Source organism: Schistocerca serialis, chromosome 5 (assembly GCF_023864345.2).
Source record: "Schistocerca serialis cubense isolate TAMUIC-IGC-003099 chromosome 5, iqSchSeri2.2, whole genome shotgun sequence".
NCBI lineage: Eukaryota > Metazoa > Arthropoda > Insecta > Orthoptera > Acrididae > Schistocerca > Schistocerca serialis.
This window is the reverse complement of record NC_064642.1, coordinates 86,588,947-86,609,994: the sequence shown is the minus strand read 5'-3', so window position 1 is coordinate 86,609,994 and position 21,048 is coordinate 86,588,947. Positions and strand designations below refer to the sequence as shown.

The 21,048-nt window shown below is 38.9% G+C and overlaps 1 protein-coding gene across 1 annotated transcript in view; it reads right to left on the bottom strand.

Annotated features, from left to right (window-relative positions):
* Nucleotides 1-21,048, bottom strand: part of LOC126481760 (Down syndrome cell adhesion molecule-like protein Dscam2) — a 723,682-nt gene that overhangs the window by 128,111 nt on the left and 574,523 nt on the right. Inside the window, exons 13-14 of the mRNA XM_050105715.1 lie at nucleotides 20,090-20,221; nucleotides 17,619-17,916 (exon numbers count right to left, since the gene is read on the bottom strand). Coding sequence (XP_049961672.1) covers nucleotides 17,619-17,916; nucleotides 20,090-20,221 — 430 coding nt within the window. The remainder of the gene's footprint in view (nucleotides 1-17,618; nucleotides 17,917-20,089; nucleotides 20,222-21,048) is intronic.

Sequence of the window (21,048 nt, the reverse complement as noted above, 5' to 3'; positions counted from 1 at the left end):
GTGCCTATCCGCTGCAGATCTTCCTGCATTTCGCTACGATTTTCTAATGCTGCAACTTCTCTGTATACTACAGCATCATCCGCGAAAAGCCGCATGGGACTTCCGACACTATCTACTAGGTCAAGCTTTAGGAGACTTTGAACATGGATTGCAAAGTGCAGGCACTTTGACATGGCTGCATCATAAACTTGTTTGTGTGAATTACTTTGAGATCTGACAATGTAACAATATGTGAGTGTGGTTTCAGTTATCTGAGACTGCAGATGTGTGTGCAAGTTGCATTTGCATGAGTGTGTGTATGTTGTGTATTGCTGACAAAGGCCTTAATGGCCAAAAGCTATAATTGTGTGAAGCTTTTTGTTGTGCCCATCGCAACTCAGCATCCCCACTATATGGTGAGTGGCAACTTTCCTTCTCTAATACTGTTACCTTCCATCCTGGATTTTCCATTGTTTGAGATCTAACCTTATACATATCTATACGTTACTAAATGTAATATGTGTTACCCTGCTCCCTCCTTCATTCAATTCCTTTGGTGTTATCAGATGATTTCAGTACATTTTACATTAAACATCAGTGGCATAGACTCTGCAGTTATTAAAGGGAGGCAAAATTATACAATAAAAATTAATACAATAAAAATTAATTTAAACAAATGAAACAAAATGCATCATACAAAACAAGAAAATCAACAACAACGCAAGAGAAGAAGCACTTGTATTTTCTTGTACACAAGTGCAATGTGACTGTCTTTTCTTTCCACAAATAAGTCTATAACTTGGTCTACAAAGATCTGATCAATGGATAGTCTCCAAGTAGTGTCTTTTCTTTTGCTAACGTGCTCAAGCACAACAGCCGGGTGTTGGACATTGAATTTCCTAAATAATTCTTCACTCATTTAAGAGTAATCATGCTTTGATCACTGCCTGCTGTAGTTGCAGGTAGGGTCAAAGCCAAACACAGGAACTTCAGTGTTTCTTCATAAACAGAGTCTAAATCTTTGCGACAATGTACTTTAAGAGGATCCTTTGAGGTAAGTGTTTTTTATCATCAATGTATATGTTACACAGTTCATTTTCAAGTTGTTCTTGTTCAAAAAAAGGGTACTGTTCTAATAACTGAAGCAGGTTCAACTTTGGGAATTCTTTTTGATAGTTTGGGAAAAATTTTTCATTCAAAAGTTCAACAAACTGAATTTGGGGAAAGTCTTTAAATCTTCTTTCCATCTGAATAATTTGCAAATCCAGTATCTCGTAAGTTAGTGCCCTCAGAGATGTCTTTTGACTGTCACAGAATCATTAAGTTGCTGTTCAAATAAGGTGCATTTAATGCACTCACTAACAAATGTTTCCCTTCTTAATTGTCGAAGGTTTCTCAAAACAGTTCTTATTTTGTCATGGCAAGCAGTTATACTGACAGCTTTTGACTGAAGAACATTAAAGAGATGATCAACATAAACAAAGCATGCTCGGTAGAAGCAAAGCAAGTACACAAACGTAGGATCATCCATCTGTCGTTTCATTCCCACAAGACAGCTCAAAGATTCTGGGTCCCACTGAGAGTCTGTATCATCAATTGTATAATTAAAAACACTATATAGCTCTGAGAAATGACAAGATATTGTTGAAACTGCCCTGGAACGAAAGTTCCAGCGAGTATTGCTTGCATGTGGCAGTTTAAATCCTTTCTCAGTTAGCAATTCAGTTCATTTTGATGATTTGCTGAAAAACAAACAGAACGCAGTACGATCACTTACAAACATGCGTACTTGTCATATGATTTTGGAGGCATGTAACAGTACCAAATTAAGTTGGTGTGCATAACAATGAATAAAGAGTGCATAGAGACAGAACTGCTTCACCAATTGTTGTAGTCCTCTTTCTCTGCCCACCATTACTGTAGCACCATCATATGTTTGACTAACCACTTTTCCTTTCACATTCCATTCTTTCAATACCACATGAATAATGTTTGACAAACCTTCAGCAGTTTCATCTGCAGAAACATCGTAAAATCCAATGAATCTTTCCTCAATTTTGTCTGCAATACAGTATCTGAATATTATACTCATTTCACTCTTGCATGACACGTATAATGTTTCATCAGCTTGAATAAAAATGAAATTGCAGTTCTGAATTTCAGCTTTTATTTTCTCATTAACTGCCAGAGTTATCATTTCTATTACATCATTCTGTATATCTGGAGAAGTTCCTTTAAAGGTTGAAGATGATGTCAGATGGTCTCAGATTAAGTTCTCTCTTTGAGCTAGTAAATCCAACAATTCCAGATAGTTACTTTTTTGCTAGAGGATTTATCTTCTTGATGGCCACAAAAGGCTGGTTCTTGTTTACAAAGAAATAGAATTGCCTGAATAAGATGTGCCAATACTCTCCTGTTGGATGCGGCTTGTCTGTTGTATTTCATTGCTGTCAGACAAGCAGCTTCAGAATGGGCATGCTCAATTCTACTTTTGTCCAATAACTGAAATGATTCTTTGTTCTGCAGGTGACGTTTCGATATCTGATACTTTTGTACTTTCCTGTCAAAGTCCTTTATTGTACAAATCCCTTCATTGCACCATACCAGGCTGTGTTTTTGTTTTCACTTAGAACTACACTGAGTATAAGAGTAGGTCATTTGTCCTTCAATTCAATTGTATCCAAATGGTACATTTCCAGATATGGGTTCCTTATCAAGACTTTATCTACCAAGTCTCCTCCACAATCCCAGAAGCTTGTAATAGGAATTTTGAACATGTCCTGTATAGATGTCATGCACAAAGTCATAGGCTATCTGTATTCAGCAATCATTATGTAATTTTCCTTGTCAGTCACTCCTCATTTGTCACTCATTATGCAAACGTTCATGTCAGAGTCCATGCCAGGTAGACAACACTTAAATGTCTCAGTCATGGTTGAGCAGCAAGATGAATTATTACGTTAGCTTTGCATTTGTGAATCTGTGCGACCACTTATTATCGATGCAGCTTACCGATCTCTGTTATGAAACTGACAAAATACAAGCAAGCTGATCATTGTGAGTTTAGTATCACTAAATTTTAAGAGAATGAAAAAGTACATTCGATAGTGCTGTGTACTTTTATTTAATAACTGCCTATAACAGAAAATAGTTATAAGAAGATGATTTACGAAGGTGATAATCCAGGAGACTTAAGAGACCCCAAAACAAATTGGTAATGCTATGTACTACTGCTACATTTAGTCTTTACCAGTTTCCCAGAATACTGATCTGTGAAGACAGAATGTGTTTCTCTTTTTGTTTCATGGTGAATATTTGTTACTAGGTTTTTGTATTGGCCAATGCAACTGATTCTCCTGTAGCAGATTCATATGGTTCACCTCAAATCATAATGAAATGCCAGAATGAGATGTTCACTCTGCAGCAGAATGCGCGCTGATATGAAACTTCCTGGCAGATTAAAACTGTGTGCCGGACCAAGACTTGAACTCGGGATCTTTGCCTTTCGTGGGCAAGTGCTCTACTGACTGAGCTACTCAAGCACAACTCACGCCACATCCTCGCAGCTTTACTTCTGCCAGTATCTCGTCTCCTACCTTCCAAACTTTACAGAAGCTCTTCTGCGAACCCTGCAGAACTAGCACTCCTGAAAGAAAGGATATAGCGGAGACATGGCTTAACCACAGCCGGGGGGATGTTTCCAGAATGAGATTTTCACTCTGCAGCGGAGTGTGGGCTGATATGAAACTTCCTGGCAGATTAAAACTGTGTGCCGGACTGAGACTCGAACTGTGGCTAAGCCATGTCTCCGCTATATCCTTTCTTTCAGGAGTGCTAGTTCTGCAGGATTCACAGGAGAGCTTCTGTAAAGTTTGGAAGGTAGGAGACGAGATACTGGCAGAAGTAAAGCTGTGAGGACGGGGCTTGAGTCGTGCTTGGGTAGCTCAGTCGGTAGAGCACTTACCCGTGAAAGGCAAAGGTCCCGAGTTCGAGTCTCGGTCCGGCACAGTTTTAATCTGCCAGGAAGTTTCATAATGATATGGTTGTTACTTTGCATAGGGCCTTATAATGAAAATATGGCAAAAGTTGAATTCAAAACATTTGTCACAATGAGGAGAGCATGGTGTTCTCTAAAATGTTTTAATGATCCTCTGAATCATTTCACCATCAAGTAAAACTAGTGAGCTCAGTCTAAATAGGAAATAAAGAAAAAAAAAACAAAAAAAAAAAAAAAAAAAATAGTCACACTGAGACCCCTACTCAATCCAGTCTCCATCTCTTCATCATTATCACTACACCTTCAGGTAAATAAGGTTTTCCAGAAATCTGCCAGATCCCTACATTCCCATCTTGGATGCTACACCATATGTCATGACTCAGCATTCCCTGACACCTCCTTCCATTGTCCCAAAGATCAATGATGGCACTGTTTAGGCAACTCAAAGTAGCATCACACATCCAGTGAGTAATATCTAGAAAGTGAAAGAACCATGAAAAGCATGTCCTTTAGATTCAATGGATCATTTTGTCACTGCAATGAGTTTGAATGGGATTCCTCTGCTATAATTAATGGAAAAGGACATCTGATCATTCGGTTTTGAAGTACATTTTGGAATTCAATGATCCACATCAATTATCTTCTTAAGCCCACAAAGCCTGTGGTTTAAAGCCTGAGCTTGTGGTAGTCTACAAATAAGTCCCATTTGAGCTCACTCACTTTTGCGCTGTTTGAGGATTTCTTCTGAAGATGCTGATCAGTTCTTTCACAGAAAGTCACAATACCATGCCAATGTTATGACTGACACTGTTTAATCATCCATTTTTCTTTGTTGTTTCATTTTGTCTTAAAAAATATCTGTGATGGAATTATGTCTCTGCTTACCACTCATAAACACAGCCTGTTGCACAGTGTATTTTCTGTGATCTTCTCAGATACTTTTGCTCACATTATGTATTTTGTGTCCAGCACAAATGCAGGCATGACTTGGGCAAATTCTCACACAGTTTATTCTGTGTAGTGAATTACAATTATGCCCAATTTGGGTGTTTGAAAGTTACCATTCATTGCAGTTATGACCAGATCTTATTAGCTATTCATTAACTTTTGTTCAGGTTAACAAGAATACAGGTAATCGTTATCATCTGAATTCGTAACTAATATTTGTCACCACATCAATGAAATATTGGAAGAACAGTGGCATTTCTATAAAACCTCCAATTCTGCCATAATGGCACCTCTCTGTCCAATAGAGAAGCCCATTCTTATCACAATGTGACAGTCTTTTTGTTGCGCCTATCTGCGACTCAGCAGCTCTGCTATATGGTGAATAGTAACTTTCCTTTTCATAATCCCATTCTGATCACAGATTCATGTAGAGTTCCCACATATAAGGTGTAACAAAAAGGAGCAGTCACACTTTCAGGCTCAAAGAAAATTTGAGTTTCATTTCAAACACATACCCAACTCATACAATAATAGTTGGTGCTGATTTTTATTTACCCTTGATATGTTGTCACAAATACATATTTAAATCTGAATGTATGCATAAAACATCATCCAAAATTGTGCTACATGCATTCTCTGAAAATTATTTCGAGCAGTCAATTCATGAGCCCATGCAAATAGCAAACGATTGTAAAAACACATTTGACCTTTTAGCAACAAATAATCCTGAGCTAATAACAAGCATCCAAATGGATACAGGGATTAGTGAACACAGGGTTGTTATAGTGGGACTGAATATTGTAACCCCCAAATCCCCTAAAAATAAACGAAAAATATACCTATTCAAAAAAGCAGACAAAAATTCACTTGACTCCTTCCTGAAAGACAGTCTCCACTCCTTCAAATTCAACAATGTAAGTGCAGACCAGATGTGGCTTGAATTCAAAGAAATAGTATTGACAGCAGTTGAGAGATTTATACCAAATAAATTAACAAATGATGGAGCTGATCCTCCTTGGTACACAAAACGGGTCAGAAGACTGTTGCAGGAACAATGAAAAAATCTTGTCAAATTAAAACAGATGCAAAATTTCCATGACTGGCAATCTTTTACAGAAGCTTGAAATTTAGCATGGCGTTCAAGGCAAAATGCTTATAATAGTTTCCACAGTGAAACTTTGTCTCGGTACCTGGCAGAAAATCCAAAGAGATTCTGGTCATATGTGAAGAATGTATGCAGCAAGACACACTCAATGCCTTGTCTGCATGATAGTGACAGAAATACTATTGACAACAGTTACTAAACACAGCCTTTTGAAATTACTTCACCAAACAAGATGAAGTAAATATTCCAAAATTCGAATCAAGAACACCTTCCAACATGAGTAATGTAGAAGCTGATATCTTCTGAGTAGTGAAGCAACTTAAATCATTTAACAAAAGCAAGTCTTCCGGTCCAGACTGTAAACCAGTTAGTTTCCTTTCAGAGTATGCTGATACAATACTTAACAATCACATACAACCTTTCGCTTGATGAAAGATCCATACCCTAAGACTGGAAAGTTGCACAAGTCACACCAATATTCAAGAAAGGTTGTAGGAGTAATCCACTAAATTACAGGACCATATTATTAACATTGATATGCAGCAGGATTTCGGAACATGTATTGTGTTCAAACACTATGAATTACCTCAAAGAGAATGATCTATTGACACAGTCAACCATATTGTAGCGAAATTGTGTGCTTACGGAATGACAACTCAGTTATATGATGGGATTCATGATTTCCCCTCAGAAAGGTCACAGTTTGTAGAAACTGATGGAAAGTCATCGAGTAAAACAGAAGTGATTTTTGGCAATCCCCAAGGTAGTGTTATAGGCCCTTTGCTGTTCCTTATCTATATAAACAATTTAGGAGACAATCTGAGCAGCGGTCTTAGGTTGTTTGCAGATGATGCTGTCGTTTATTGACTAGTAAAGTCTCAGAAGATCAAAACAAATTGCAAAATAATTTAGAAACAATGTCTGTATGATGCAAAAATTGGCAAATGACCATAAATAAGGAAAAGTGTGAGTCATCCACATGAGTGCTGAAAGGAACTCATTAAACTTCGGTTACATGATAAATCAGTCAAATCTAAAGGCCATAAATTCAATTAAATACCTAGGAATTACAATTACAAACAACTTAAATTGGAAGGAACACATAGAAAATGTTGTGGGGAAGGCTTTCGTGATTTCCCAATAGAGAGGTCACAGTTTGTAGAAACTGATGGAAAGTCATTGAGTAAAACAGAAGTGATTTCTGGCATTCCCCAAGGTAGTGTTATAGACCCTTTGCTGTTCCTTATCTGTATAAACAATCTAGGAGACAATATGAGCAGCGGTCTTAGGTTGTTTGCAGATGATGCTGTCGTTTATTGACTAGTAAAGTCTCAGAAGATCAAAACAAATTGCAAAATGATTTAGAAACGATGTCTGTATGATGCAATAATTAGCAACTGACCATAAATAAGGAAAAATGTGAGTCACCGACATGAGTGCTGAATGGAATTCATTAAACTTCGGTTACATGATAAATCAGTCAAATCTAAAGGCCATAAATTCAATTAAATATGTAGGAATTACAATTACAAACAACTTAAATTGGAAGGAACACATAGAAAATGTTGTGGGGAAGGCTATCCAGAGACTGTATTTCATTGGTAGGACATTTAGGCAATGTAACAGATCTTCTAAAGAGACTCATACGACCTCTTTTAGAATACTGTTGCACGGTGTGGGATCCTTACCAGATAGGATAGATGGATTACATCAAGAAAGTTCAAAGAAGGGCAGCACATTTTGTATTATCACAAAATAGGAAAGAAAGTGTCACTGAAATGATACAGGATTTGGGGTTGAGATAATTAAAACAAAGACATTTTTAACTGCGATGCAATCTTCTCACAAAATTTCAGTCACCAAATTTCTCCTCCGAATGCAAAAAGTATTTTGTTGACTATGACCTACATAGGAAGAAATGATCATCATAATAAAATAAAGGAAATCAGAGTTTGCACACAAAGCTATAGGTGTTCACTTTTTCTACGCACTGTATGAGATTGGAATCATAGAGAATTATTGTGAAGATGGTTCAATGAACCCTTTGCCAGGCATTCAAATGTGATTTGCGGAGTGTGATGTAACTGTAGAGGTTACAAATAGAAGAAGAAAATACCATGGTGAGCTAAAACATTACGATGACTGCCCAACGTGAGACTATATGCCATGTGATGATGGTGCAGGTGCGTGACATGGTAAGGAAGGTATATAAGCCAAGACGAGATGAACAGTGAAACCAAAAGAAGGCCACAAGTTGTTGGATGTAGACATCTACATCTATACTTTGTGAGCCATCTTATGGTGTGCAAGGGAGGTCAGATGTTTCACCACTCTGTAAAACAAGATGTGTGGTGAACAGTGGCAGATCAGATGACAGAGTACAATGCTGGTGCAGGCACAAGTGTTTCAGAGTACATCATTCAGAACAATGCTGAACATGAGGGCCCATAGCGGATGACCACTATGTGCTACCATTTTGATCCACTGACATGCTCAATTATGATTTCAGTGAGCACGTGATCAATGGAAATGTGTCACCTAGTTAGTTGAATCATGTTTCTTGCTACACAAGGTAGATTGTAGCATCTGCATTCGGTGTTGACCAGACAAACAATTTTTCAAACAGGCACCATGCTATTGACACAGGGCAGTGGGGCAGTGTTATGCTATGGTGGACACTCACTAGGACTTCCATGAGGCCTGTGGACTATGTGACCAATATTGTGGACCGTCTGCACCCATTACGCTAGATGTCTTTCCCTTGATGGCGTCTTGTAATAGGATAAAGTACCATGTCACAAAGCCAGAATCAACCTACAGTAGTTTGATGAACATAATAGTCGACTCACGCTGATGTTTGCGGCACCAAAGTAACCTAACCTGCACCTCATGGGGTGTGATCGAGTGCCAGCTCTGTGTCCACAAATGGCCAGCCCATAATTTATGGGAATTTCATGGCCAGTGCATAGACATCTGGTGCCACATACCTCTAGAAACCTACCACAGACTTGTCAAATATATGCCACACAGAAACACTGCTGTATTGTGTTCCATATGTGGACCAATGTTTTGGCTTATGTTTGTTTGTTATATGAACAACTACTTGGATGTCCTTTATTTACACATTAGACTTAATTTTCTACAGTTTTTCATAGTGAATTAAAATAACAGGAAACATACAGAAACAGAACAAAGCAGCAAGAGAATGAAACTCTTCCTTATAAGAAATGCTCAAAATGCTCTCTTGGTTAAACCTAGTTAATAAGCAATGCTTAGTTCATGGCCAGTACTTTGTGTTACATTTCACTGAGTTTCAGGTTAAAATGTCTCTCTTCATTGCTTTTCTTACACACTGTGTCATCTGTTTATATGCTCATGGACTTTTATCAGTATATAATCAGTTAGCAGTGTTCATCACCAATATGATTTCCAGTATCCATACATATCAGAAAAATGTATGTATGTTCCACGTCTTCTCCTAAACCACAGGACCAATTTCAACCAACTGTGGTGCACATATCGCTTACTGTCTGGAAAGAATTGCTGTGGGGTAAGAACCACCTGCCTATCAAAGGGCTGGGGGTGGGGTGACAAAGAAGGTGCGAATGCCCATACTTTATTTACCCAGTACTTAGGAGTAAGAATATTTAGTCACTTGCAATATGCTTGACATTTTGATTTATTATTTATTTACTGCTAACTATACTCATGACACATTTTGCAAACAATATTCACATGTACCACTAAGTGTACCTGCAAGATTATATCATGGTATGACACGCAGTTCAGGAGATATGATGTCATAAGTACAGAGGAGAGTGCCGCATCACATGCGACATTTAAATTTATTACTTCTTTGCTACTACCTCTATTTGCAACATGTTTTGCAGACAGTATCTACACATGCCACTGAATTTATTACAAAAATACACCATTTTACACCATGTTGTTCATGAGATATGATCTCGTGAACACTCAGCTTTATGAAAACGAAAAAGTAAGATGAAATTTACTAGAGATAAAAGTGAAATACATGTGCAAAAATGTGTGAAATATGTTAAATGTATGTTACATGTATACATGTGCAAAGCCATGTGTAAAAGTTATTCCTAAACCCCTGGATCAATTTCAACAAAATCTGGCACACATACTACTTACTATCACGAAATAAATACTGTGGGGTATGAACCAGCAACCTTCTATTGGGGTATGGGTGTTAATGTGGATTGAGAAGGGGGGGAGGAGATGGATAGAAAGAGAGGGGAAAGGAGGAGATGGACAGGAAGACAGGGCGAGAAGGCGATGGACACATATAGGGGGGAGAAGGAGAGTGGGAGGGAGAGATGGACAGAGAAGGGTGAGGAGGAGATGGACAGAGAAAGGAAAGAGGAGGAAGACATAGACAGGGAGAGGGAGGAGGAGGAAGAGATGGACAGAAGAGGAAGAGACGGACAGAGAGAGGAGGAGGAAGAAATGCACAGAGAAAGGGAAGAGGAGGAGATGGACAGAGGAAGGAAAGAGGAGGAGGTGACAAAGAGAGTTGGGAGGAAATGGACAAAGAGAGGTTGGAGAAGGAGATGGACAGAGGGAGGGGGGAAGGGAGAGAAAGAGGAGGAGGCTGATAGAGGACTGGAATATATACATACCTGGGCAATGCCAGGCACTCAGCTAGTAGTGAAATAAAAATGTACACAACTGCAAAGTTCACAGATGCCTATGTGATGTACAGATTAGCATAAAATTATGGTAATGACAGTGCTATTCAGTGTTTGTATCCAGAGAAATTTCCACAACAAGAGTGTCTCAATGAGAGGCTGTTTGAAGCAATCAGTTATCAACTTAGAGAGCATGGTATGGTTACACCTGCTACTTGCCACCAATTCTTATAAATTTAATCTGGTTAAAGAAATTTGTGTATGTTTGTATGACTACAATTATTTACACTTAAATCTATGATTAAGTTTCATGATAGTCTACTAGACAATTTTTCTGTCTTTCATGAGAGTATGATTATGATGTGTCTACTTTAAAAATCTTGAAACAGCTTATATTTCATAGGATGTAGTCAAGTTCACAATTATTCTAGTCTTTACCACTGATAACAAACTCATCATTTTACTTTCCATTACAGAAAGGTGTTGTACTATGGTTCACTAGTGCATTTTGTTTACACTTTCCTGTACATAACTTCATATGCTTACTACTTCATCACCATTATGAATGATGTTATTATTAGCATTTCTTTCCAAGCTAGCACAAAAGATTTGATTGTGAGTAGGGTATATCTAACATCCTGTGATACATCACTGCTAATACTGAACACTTTCACCCTAACACAATGGCCAGCCATACACTAAAATCAAGTGCTACAGATGAACAGGATCTCTCTACAATCTGCCACCAAAGAAATATTTACATTCTGTAAGTGCCACAGCGCACAATATCACTTGCAAACTTACACTGGTCATACTTCGATTAGTCACACAGTATATTAGTCATACACATAAACTTTGTTACAAATCTGCAATATTTCTTTGACTATTTGGATGTTTTCAGTTGTGTCTTTGTTTCGTCTTAGCCAATGGCCTTGCCGCAGTAGTAACACCAATTCCTATCAGCTCACCAAAATTAAGTGCTGTCCGGCTTGACTTGCACTTGGATGGGCGACCGTCTGGATCTACCGAGTGCTGTTGGCAAGTGGGGTGCACTCAGCCCTTCTGAGGCCAATTGGGAAGCTACTTGACTGGGAAGTAGTGGCTCTGGTCATGAAAACTGATGATGGCCAGAAAAGCAGCTGATGACATGCCCCTCCATATTCGCATCCAGTGACACCCTTTGGCTGAGGATGACATGGCGATTGGTCATTACCGTTTGGCCTTCTGAGGCCTGTGCAGACAGCTTGTTTGGTCTTCCTTCTCTTGGAGTTGTAATTCACATGAGGAATTCATGGACGAAAATTTAAGAGTTTCAGGAATCTAATGTCAATTGTGTTGCTGCATCTTGATTAACATATGAATAAACACAGCCTCTATGAAACATGACAAATGTGTTGTTCAGCATCTCTGAGCTCAACAATGAGTTTTACGGTTACTTGTTCTCGAACATGTGGCAGTAATTAAAATGAGGTCTACATATGTGGTTGAGTGTGAACCCTTGGTCAGAGGAAGTATACAAAACAAAGCCAAGTAGCATACTGAATTTATGCTCTTGTGTCAGAAGAAAACAATCCGCAAGTAGGGAATGTTATCCAATAGTGTAGCATTCAGGAAAGATGAAGATTTATTTGAATTTAGTGGCATGATTGTAATCCAATAATACAAAGGATATAATACACTATTAGTGACCTGGTTTAGTATATTGCACAGTGTGCTAGTTTGTGAGATGGGAAGGAGGGCCAGGCCAGGATAGAATTTGCACAATGGATTAACAACCATGGCTGTGCCCCACAGGTGGTTTCGGACACTCATTTAGGCAAATCTGGGCTGGTCTCCAATTCCTGCCTCAGAAAAAATGGATCACAAACAGTTAAAATATGATCATAAGAAAAAACAAAGATTACACATTTCACAGACAGGCAGTGTATATAACTTCCCTCCTTTAGATAACTGATGGCTGCAGCGTCTGGCAGCACATCTGGCCACAAAGTAAAATAAAAATGATTTTGCCAAGTTGTGCATACAGTGGCCCTATACTACATGAGATAAATACTCAGTAAATGAGGAACAATAAAGTAATGGCATCCCATACATTGTGCTTAATAACTTCACCCATATGAACATCAAATAATACTAATGGTGAAACAAACCATCACTGACATGGAGAGGCATAATTATCAGAGAAGTGAGCAATGATGAGGAACTTCAAAACTCTGGAAATCACCAATGTCCTGTAGAAGACATAATTCTGATGCATGAATGTAATGATCCCTGGTCACAGAGATTTGTTTAATTTAACAATACAACATTATCCACAGTATGGCAACTGCCAACTACCCAGAGACGAATTTTAGTAAGATGTTGGCAGATATGTTCTCACTGTAACCCAAAGAAATTCTGGTTGCATGTAAAGGTTATTAATGGCACCAAAGTTAGTGTCCACTCCCTAGAAAAAAGGGACAGTAATTGAAATGGGGAGCAAAGCAAAAGCTAAAATGCTTAACTGTGTTTCCAAATGTTCATTTACAAAGGAAAACTCTGGGATATTGCCCCATTTTAATCCTCGTTCCACTGAAAAGATGAATGGAATCGGTATTAGTGTCAGTGGTGTTGAGAAACAGCTGAAATCATTAAAACTGAACAAAGCTCTAGGACCATATTCAATCCCTACAGGTTTCTATAATGAATTTGTCTAACTTTGATCTATTGTAGATGCCTCAAACAAAAACCCATATCTAGCAATTGGAAGAAAGCACAGGTAACATCCATCTACAAGAGGGGTAGCAGAAGCAATCCACCAAACTACCATCCTGTATCTTGAACATTGATTTGTTGTAGAATCTTAGAACATATTCTGAACTCAAACATGATGAGCTACCTTGAACAGAATGACCTCCTTGATGTCAACCAGCATGGATTCCGAAAACACTGATCATGTGAAAGCCAACTCGCACTTTTCTCACACGACGTACTGAAAGCTTTGGACAAAGGTAGTCAGGCAGGTGCAGTATTTCTTGACTTCTGAAAAGCATTTAACTCAGTACCACACCTATGCATATTGTCAAAAGTCCAACAATATGGGATATCAAGTGAAATTTGTGGCTGGATTCAGGACTTCTGGTAGGGAGGACCAGCACATTATCATGGATGATGAGTTATCGTCAGATGGCGAAGTAACTTCATGTGTTCCCCTTGCTGTTCGCGTTGTATATTAATAACATTGCGGACATTATTAATAGGAACCTTAGACATTTTACAGATGATACAGTTACCCATAATGGAGTACTGTCTGAAAGAAGCTGCATAGATATTCAGTCAGATATTGATAAGATTTAAAAATCGTACAAAGATAGGTAACTTGCTTTAAATGTTCAGAAATGTAAAATTGTGCATTTTGCAAAACAAAACAAAAAGCATTGTGTCCTATGACTACAATATCAATGAGTCACAGCTGGAATCAGCCAACTCATACAAATACTTGGGTGCAACACTTTGTATGCAAATGAAATGGAATGATCACATAGGCTCAGTTGTGTATAAAGAGGGTGGCAGACTTTAGTTTATTGGTAGAATACTGGGGAAGTGCAATCAGTATACAAAGGTGACTGCTTACAAATCACTCATGCGACCCATTCTAGAGTATTGCTCAAGTGTACAGGACCCATACACATAGGACTAAAAGTGGATGTTGAACTTATACAGAGAAGGGCAGCATTAATGGTCACAGGTTCATCTGAACCATGGGAGAGTGTCACACTGATGCTGAAGAAACTGAACTGGCACACTCTTGAAGGAAGTCTACTAACAAAATTTCAAGAACTGGCTTTAACGGATGATTCGAGGTATATACTACAACCTTCTACATATCACTCACATAGGTATAATGAGGACAAAACTAGAGTAATTACAGCGGGCACAGACACATTCAAACAATCATTCTTTGTGAGCTCCATATGTGAATGGAACGGGAAGAAACCCAATAACTGGTACAATGGGACATACCCTCTGCTGCGTACTTTGCAGTGGTTTGCAGAGTATGCACATAGATGTAAATATTCAGTGATGCTGAGCAGAGGGTTTGGGATCAGATAGTGCTTGGAGCAACATTCGCATGAAACAAAGCAATGCAAAACAGTACATATTGAAAACCATTTTTCTGATCTGCAATTGAGAGGCTGTAACTATAATGGATACCTTGTTTCTCTTTCCACTTGAAAATGCTGCTGATGATTACATCAAACAGTTCTTCACCCAGACAGAAGATGGTTGGTACATATACAAGGTGACCAAGTGAGGATCTTCAGACCTGTGCTGAAGTTGAGACTTTCAGAAAAATTATTTCAGCTCTACTTTGGCCTGTACTGAACCCTATATCACTTTTTCTATGTCACCTACAAAGTAAAAAATGATGATGACACACTGAGCAGACAAAAGCAGTCCTTTGCACTATGCCTTATACTTGTGCTGTGGCATGATACAAGGAACATGAAGGCCTATTTGATAGTCCCTTTGTACTAATGGAAGTAACTATACTTGAATGACATGGCTACTGTGAGGATGTGAGAGCATGGCCAGAATATAGGGTCCATCTGCACTGCTTTATGAAGGATTACATGCTAGCACCAGATTTCTGAAGCTACAATCCATGGCAAAACATCAGGTGTTTAGTCATGAGGGAGAGGGACGCCACTTGTTGTGCGTCACCTGCCAGGGCATGGCAGTTACAGCTGCTGACTGGTGATTGATTCGAATGAGTCCTTGTGTAATTATTTATGATCTGGCCTCTTTTTTTACGATTCTGGGACTTCCTTGCTCAAAAAACATTGCATCTTGCTAGTACATTCCATTTACATATACACTAAGGTGACAAAACTCATGAGATACCTACTATTATCATCTCAGATCTCCTTCTGCCCAATGTAGCACAATGACTCGATGTAGTATGGACTCAACAAGTTGTTGGAAGTTTTCTGCAGAAATACTGGGCTGTCTTCCTCTACAGCCCTTCATAATCGCAAAAGTGTTGCCGGTGCAGGATTTTGTGGATGAACTGGGCTCTCGATAGTGTGCCATAAATGTTCAATGGGATTCATGTTAGGTGATCTGGGTGGCCAAATCATACACTCAAATTGTTCAGAATGTTCTTCAGACCAATTGTGAACAGTTATGACCTGGTGACATGGTACATTTTCACCCATAAAAATTCCATTGACATAGTGACATGGCACATTATCACCCATAGAAATTCCATCGCTGTTTGGGAACATGAAGTCTATAAATGGCTGCAAATGGTCTACAAGAAGCCAAACATAACCATTTCCAGTCAATGATCAATTCAATAAGACCAGAGGATCCAGTCCATTCCTTGTACATACAGCCCACACCATTATGGAGCCACCACCAGCTTGCACAGCGCCTTGTGGACAACTTGGGTCCATGGCTTCATGGGGTTTGTGCCACACTCAAACCCTACCACCAGTTCTCAATAACTGGAATTGGGACTCATTTAACTAGGACATGGTTTTCTAGTCATTTACAGTTCAACTGATATGGTCCAAGCCCTGGAGAGGCACTGCAGGTGATGTCATGCTGTTAGCGAAGGCACTAACATCGGTCATCTGCCGCCATAGCCCAATAACGTCACATTTTACTACACGGTACTAACACACACATTTATTGTGCATCCCACATTGATTTCTGCAGTTATTTCACACAGTGTTGTCTGTTAGAACCGATAATTTTACACAAGTGCCACTGCTCTTGGTCGTTAAGTGAAGGGTGTCAGCCACTGTGTTGCCCATCATAAGAGGTAATGGTTGAAACTTGGTATTCTCAGCACAATCTTGGCTCTGTAGATATTGGAATATTGGATTTCCTAGCAATTTCCTAAATGGAATGTCCTATGCAGCCAGCTTCATTACCATTCTATGTTCGAAGTCTGTTAAATCCTGTTGTGAGGCCATAATCTGGTCGTAAACCCGTTTACATGAATGATGTGAGTACAAATGAGAGCTCCGCTACTGTGCTGCCCTTTTATACCTAGTGTATGTGATACTACCGCCATTTGTATATGGGCATTCACTATCCCATGACTTTTGTCATCTCACTGTAAATAGGAGGACTTTCTGCTCAATAATGCAGTTCATTTGTTTGTATTTAGTGTGCGCCTAATAAACATGTTTCCAGTGTGAAGTGTTAGTTCTTGTTGACAAACTTCCTCTTGATTCCAGATTCTATGTAACACTATAAATAACCAAACTAATTTAAGAAATGAATTACAATACATCACAGCAGTTATCAGTCCAAAGATTGTTTTCAACACTCCACTGCTTTATTAGGCATGGTCCTGTTGGAGGTGGTATGCCGGTGCTTTCCTTTGACCATTAAACAGACTTACTCAGCCAGTTACAGGAGGACCTAAAGCTTAATGTGGATTCTGAATGACGGGGCATCTCAGCAGTTTTCAAATCAATCAACATTGACACAGGTGAAAGAAGCAATATGAGACTGGATTTGCAATCTGGTACTTTACCACTTACCACCGAGCCACTTTATAACTGCATGTTCATTTGCAAATCTCTCTGTATTCCTCAGTAACTGATGAAACAGTCTGACTGGTTTTATATTTTCTATCTGAAGAAATTTTAAGTTCTGATTTTGACTTATCTACTCATAGGATATACTTCTACTGCATCATTTTTATAAAAGTGCTTATGTAACCGAAGTCTCTGACATTTGTACAGCCAAGATACAAACAAAAATGTGTATGATAAATACTCTTGCTGAAACCAAAAGAAAAGACAGTAACATAGCTATAAATCAAATATATAGATATTCACTCTTGTATAGACACAGATGCAAGTACTACTTAGAAAATAAACGTGCAAATGACTTCTGTTCTTCAGGGATGTTTTGATGTAGACAATCAGCTGACCTAGTTTCACGATATCCAACATTGTAGCCTTGAATGTCACCATGCTGCAACTCGGCCAGTGGGGGTGCCCACGTGACAAGCAATTCTGTGGAGGACACTGGCCTCAGAGACACATTCAGAGGTGGGCCTGCTGGTCTCTGGGGTTCCGTACGCACGGACAGCTCTGCGCTAGGCACACTCTGCCCTGCCGGACCCTCTGCCAGCACCCGGAATGTGTAACGGGTGGCTGGCTTCAGGTCTTCAATTGTTGCTGACAGTTGCAAGGGTGATTCAGTCTTCTCCAGCTGTTGCCAAATTCCTGTTAAACAAAAGAATAATAACTGTACTACTTCACACATGAAAACACTGCTACATCAGAAAATTGGTTGCATTTACAAATAAGATTATGCTAGAAGGCAATAACTGAATAAGACAATTAAGCAAATCAAAGGGAATATGCAAAAAGGTGAATGATGTAAACCTGAATCACTGAGGCAATGTGATGAAAATATAACTTTCCATTAATTTCACCCACACATCTAATTGTGTAAATTTTGTAACATTGTTGAAAAAGAAGTATTTGAAGGAAGGAAACAAGATCAGAATTTAAGCTTCTGTCAACAACAAGATCACTGGTGACAGAGCGGGAGAAGGAAACTGTAGTGGATATGGCTGAAGCAACTTCCCCACCATATGTCTTATGTGACTTAGGAAACCTAAATTGGGATGGGTGGACAGGGATTTGAACTGCTATCATAACAAATATGAGTCCAGTGAGCTAATCATGTGCCACCTTACTCAGTAGCTATGTGTAGCCTGCCAACTGTTTGTATACTGGAATCAACATTCTGAATGATACATGTCAGTCATAACAATTTTCCCAACTGCTTCAAATCTCTCCTATCTATTGCTTCCCCCATTATTCAACTAATTAGTACTTGGTGCAAAAGCTGGAATACCAGCTTCCATTCTGAAGGAGTTCAAGTCTATATGATGATTATTTTTTACATCTTTAACTGCGACTATGCAAATTGCAAGTCAGCAACAAACACCATTAGGGAGTAAATGTACTGGGAAATGTGTCCAAGAATTTCTCGATTCTCAAAGAGACCACTTCTACTGAGGAACGTATACCTGTGAAACAAAACTTGCTGTGTATCAGCTATTATGTAAATTCTGTTCAGCAAAGCATTGGTATGACTACCAAAAAGCTATCTGAAATCATCCCCCAGACACCAGTTTCTCAGAGATCTCATGTGGGAACTGGTACTACAACACATCCTTGGTTCTCACCACCCACCTGGCCTCAATTTACATCAATTTTTTGGTGTCAGCATTTCTTCCAGCTACAATTCCTTTCTTCACTCCCTTTTACATTTTCTGACCTGTTTGTTTTTGCCACCCCCTCACGCCATTATCACAAACACACTTAACTTTCTATTCTAATTAACTTGTGCATGAATCTATGTCTTCCTTATTACCCTACCTCCCATCTTTAAGCTCCCAGATTTTCAAATCTCATATGATGCAGTCCCCAACAACTAGTGTTTCTGCGTGACTTTTCCATACTCTACCCCTTTTCCTAGACCTCACCAGTCCTTTTCCTTCACCCCTCTTCCTTCCCCTTCAAGCCCAACTGCCACATAATCAGCCTTGTAATTGAGGAACATATACTTGTGAAACAAAACATGCTACGTATCAGCTATTATGTAAATTCTGTACAGCTTCTGCATTGGTATTACTACCACGAAGCTAATGCCCTCTGCCAGAGGAAAAAGCCAGTGGCTGCAAAAGCTCGCAAATTTTAATATCAGTATATGTATTTTCTCCTGCCGCCCCTTGGTGAGTAGATCTTTTATCTATCCAATTACAGTGTATCCAAGTATGATATACAGGGCTATAGCAACATTAAGAACTGTTTCTCTGCATTTAATGTTAGCATATTTGTACACGTGCCTGCCACTTGATAATGGACACAGCTCTGAAAGCAGCCATAGCTTAAAATGGAGAAGCCAGTCACCGTAGTATTCTAACCTGCAGGATCTGCTTCCTTTATCTTTCTACTTGCACTGGACCTTAAATTGCGTAAACTGTATTCCACTTTGCATGCACCTTATAACTGGAGCAATTAGCTTTTACAATTACTGTGAACAATAGAACCGATCTTCAGCAGGAAAAGTAGGATGGAGTGGACACTTCAGCTGAATGTCATAATGGCACATTAAACATAACCCTCAGAAATCCCTTCCCCCAACCTCGCAAGAGTTGACACTTCATCCTTAATGATGTCAATGTCATTGTGAGATTAATCTATAATCTTGCTTCTTTTCTTTTTATGTGATGTGAAAAGTGTGACAAAGTGCCTACTTCTTATAAATTATTGTGAAATTAAAGTATAATCCACAATAACAATACATATGGGTAAAGAACTACATGAAATTGGTTTTATGAAGCTGAATAGGTGCGTAATTTACCAATACATTTAAGCTTACCTTCACCTTCTTTGTATTGGACTATATACTTCGTCACCTCAGCAGCATCTGATGTCTGATGTTGCCACTTGATACTCACTGATCGGCTGCTGATCATCACTGACTCGAGATTGCTTGGGCTGCGAGGTGGCTCTGTCATACAGAAATCTGTCTTAGAACTCTGCTCTCTATGTACCCACAGTCTAAAGGAATACTACACAAATTTCAGGCTGCTTGAATTATTTACTAGCTTTGGAACCTAGGAGAAATACACTTTATTTCATTCAAGAACAGAACTGACTGTAGATGTAAGCCTAGTACAGAAAAAGTCAGCCGCAGCTTGGGCAGATGAAGTACCATTCAGTATTTGCAAATGCTGCATTACACCTTTTGGAACTCCTGACAAAAACAGATAGAGTTGATAAGTGTAGGGCACATATGAATCTTCAGCCATTATTGCATTTAAGAATTGCATGCACTGGTTGAAGTGGAATTGCTTCTGAGGTGTTATTGAGAGAAAGCTGACAGATTGTACATTTGTTATCAAATTTTATTTTGTGGCTAGTAGTACGAGTATCATCCCAGTCAGTTACAATTTCATCTCAGTTCGTGTGGGAATTGAAGACACTCGGAAAATCAGGATAACCCTCAAATGTAAAAGCTTAGAGGTAACTGTTGCCATTTGTTGCTGCGTATGCGAGCTATCAAAATTGACACTATTCTCACCCCTAAATATCACATTAGGAATTTAGGGGTGAGACCAGTGTCAATTTTGATAGTTCTTATACCCAGCAACAGATGGCAATACTTATACCTAAGCTTTTACATTTATCGTATTTACTCAAATCTAAGATGCACTGTTTTTCCGGTTTTTGTAATCCAAAAAACCAGCTGCGGCTTAGAATCGAGTGCAAAGTAAGTAGAAGTTCTGAAAAATGTTGGTAGGTGCCGCCACAATTAACTTCTGCCGTCGAATATAT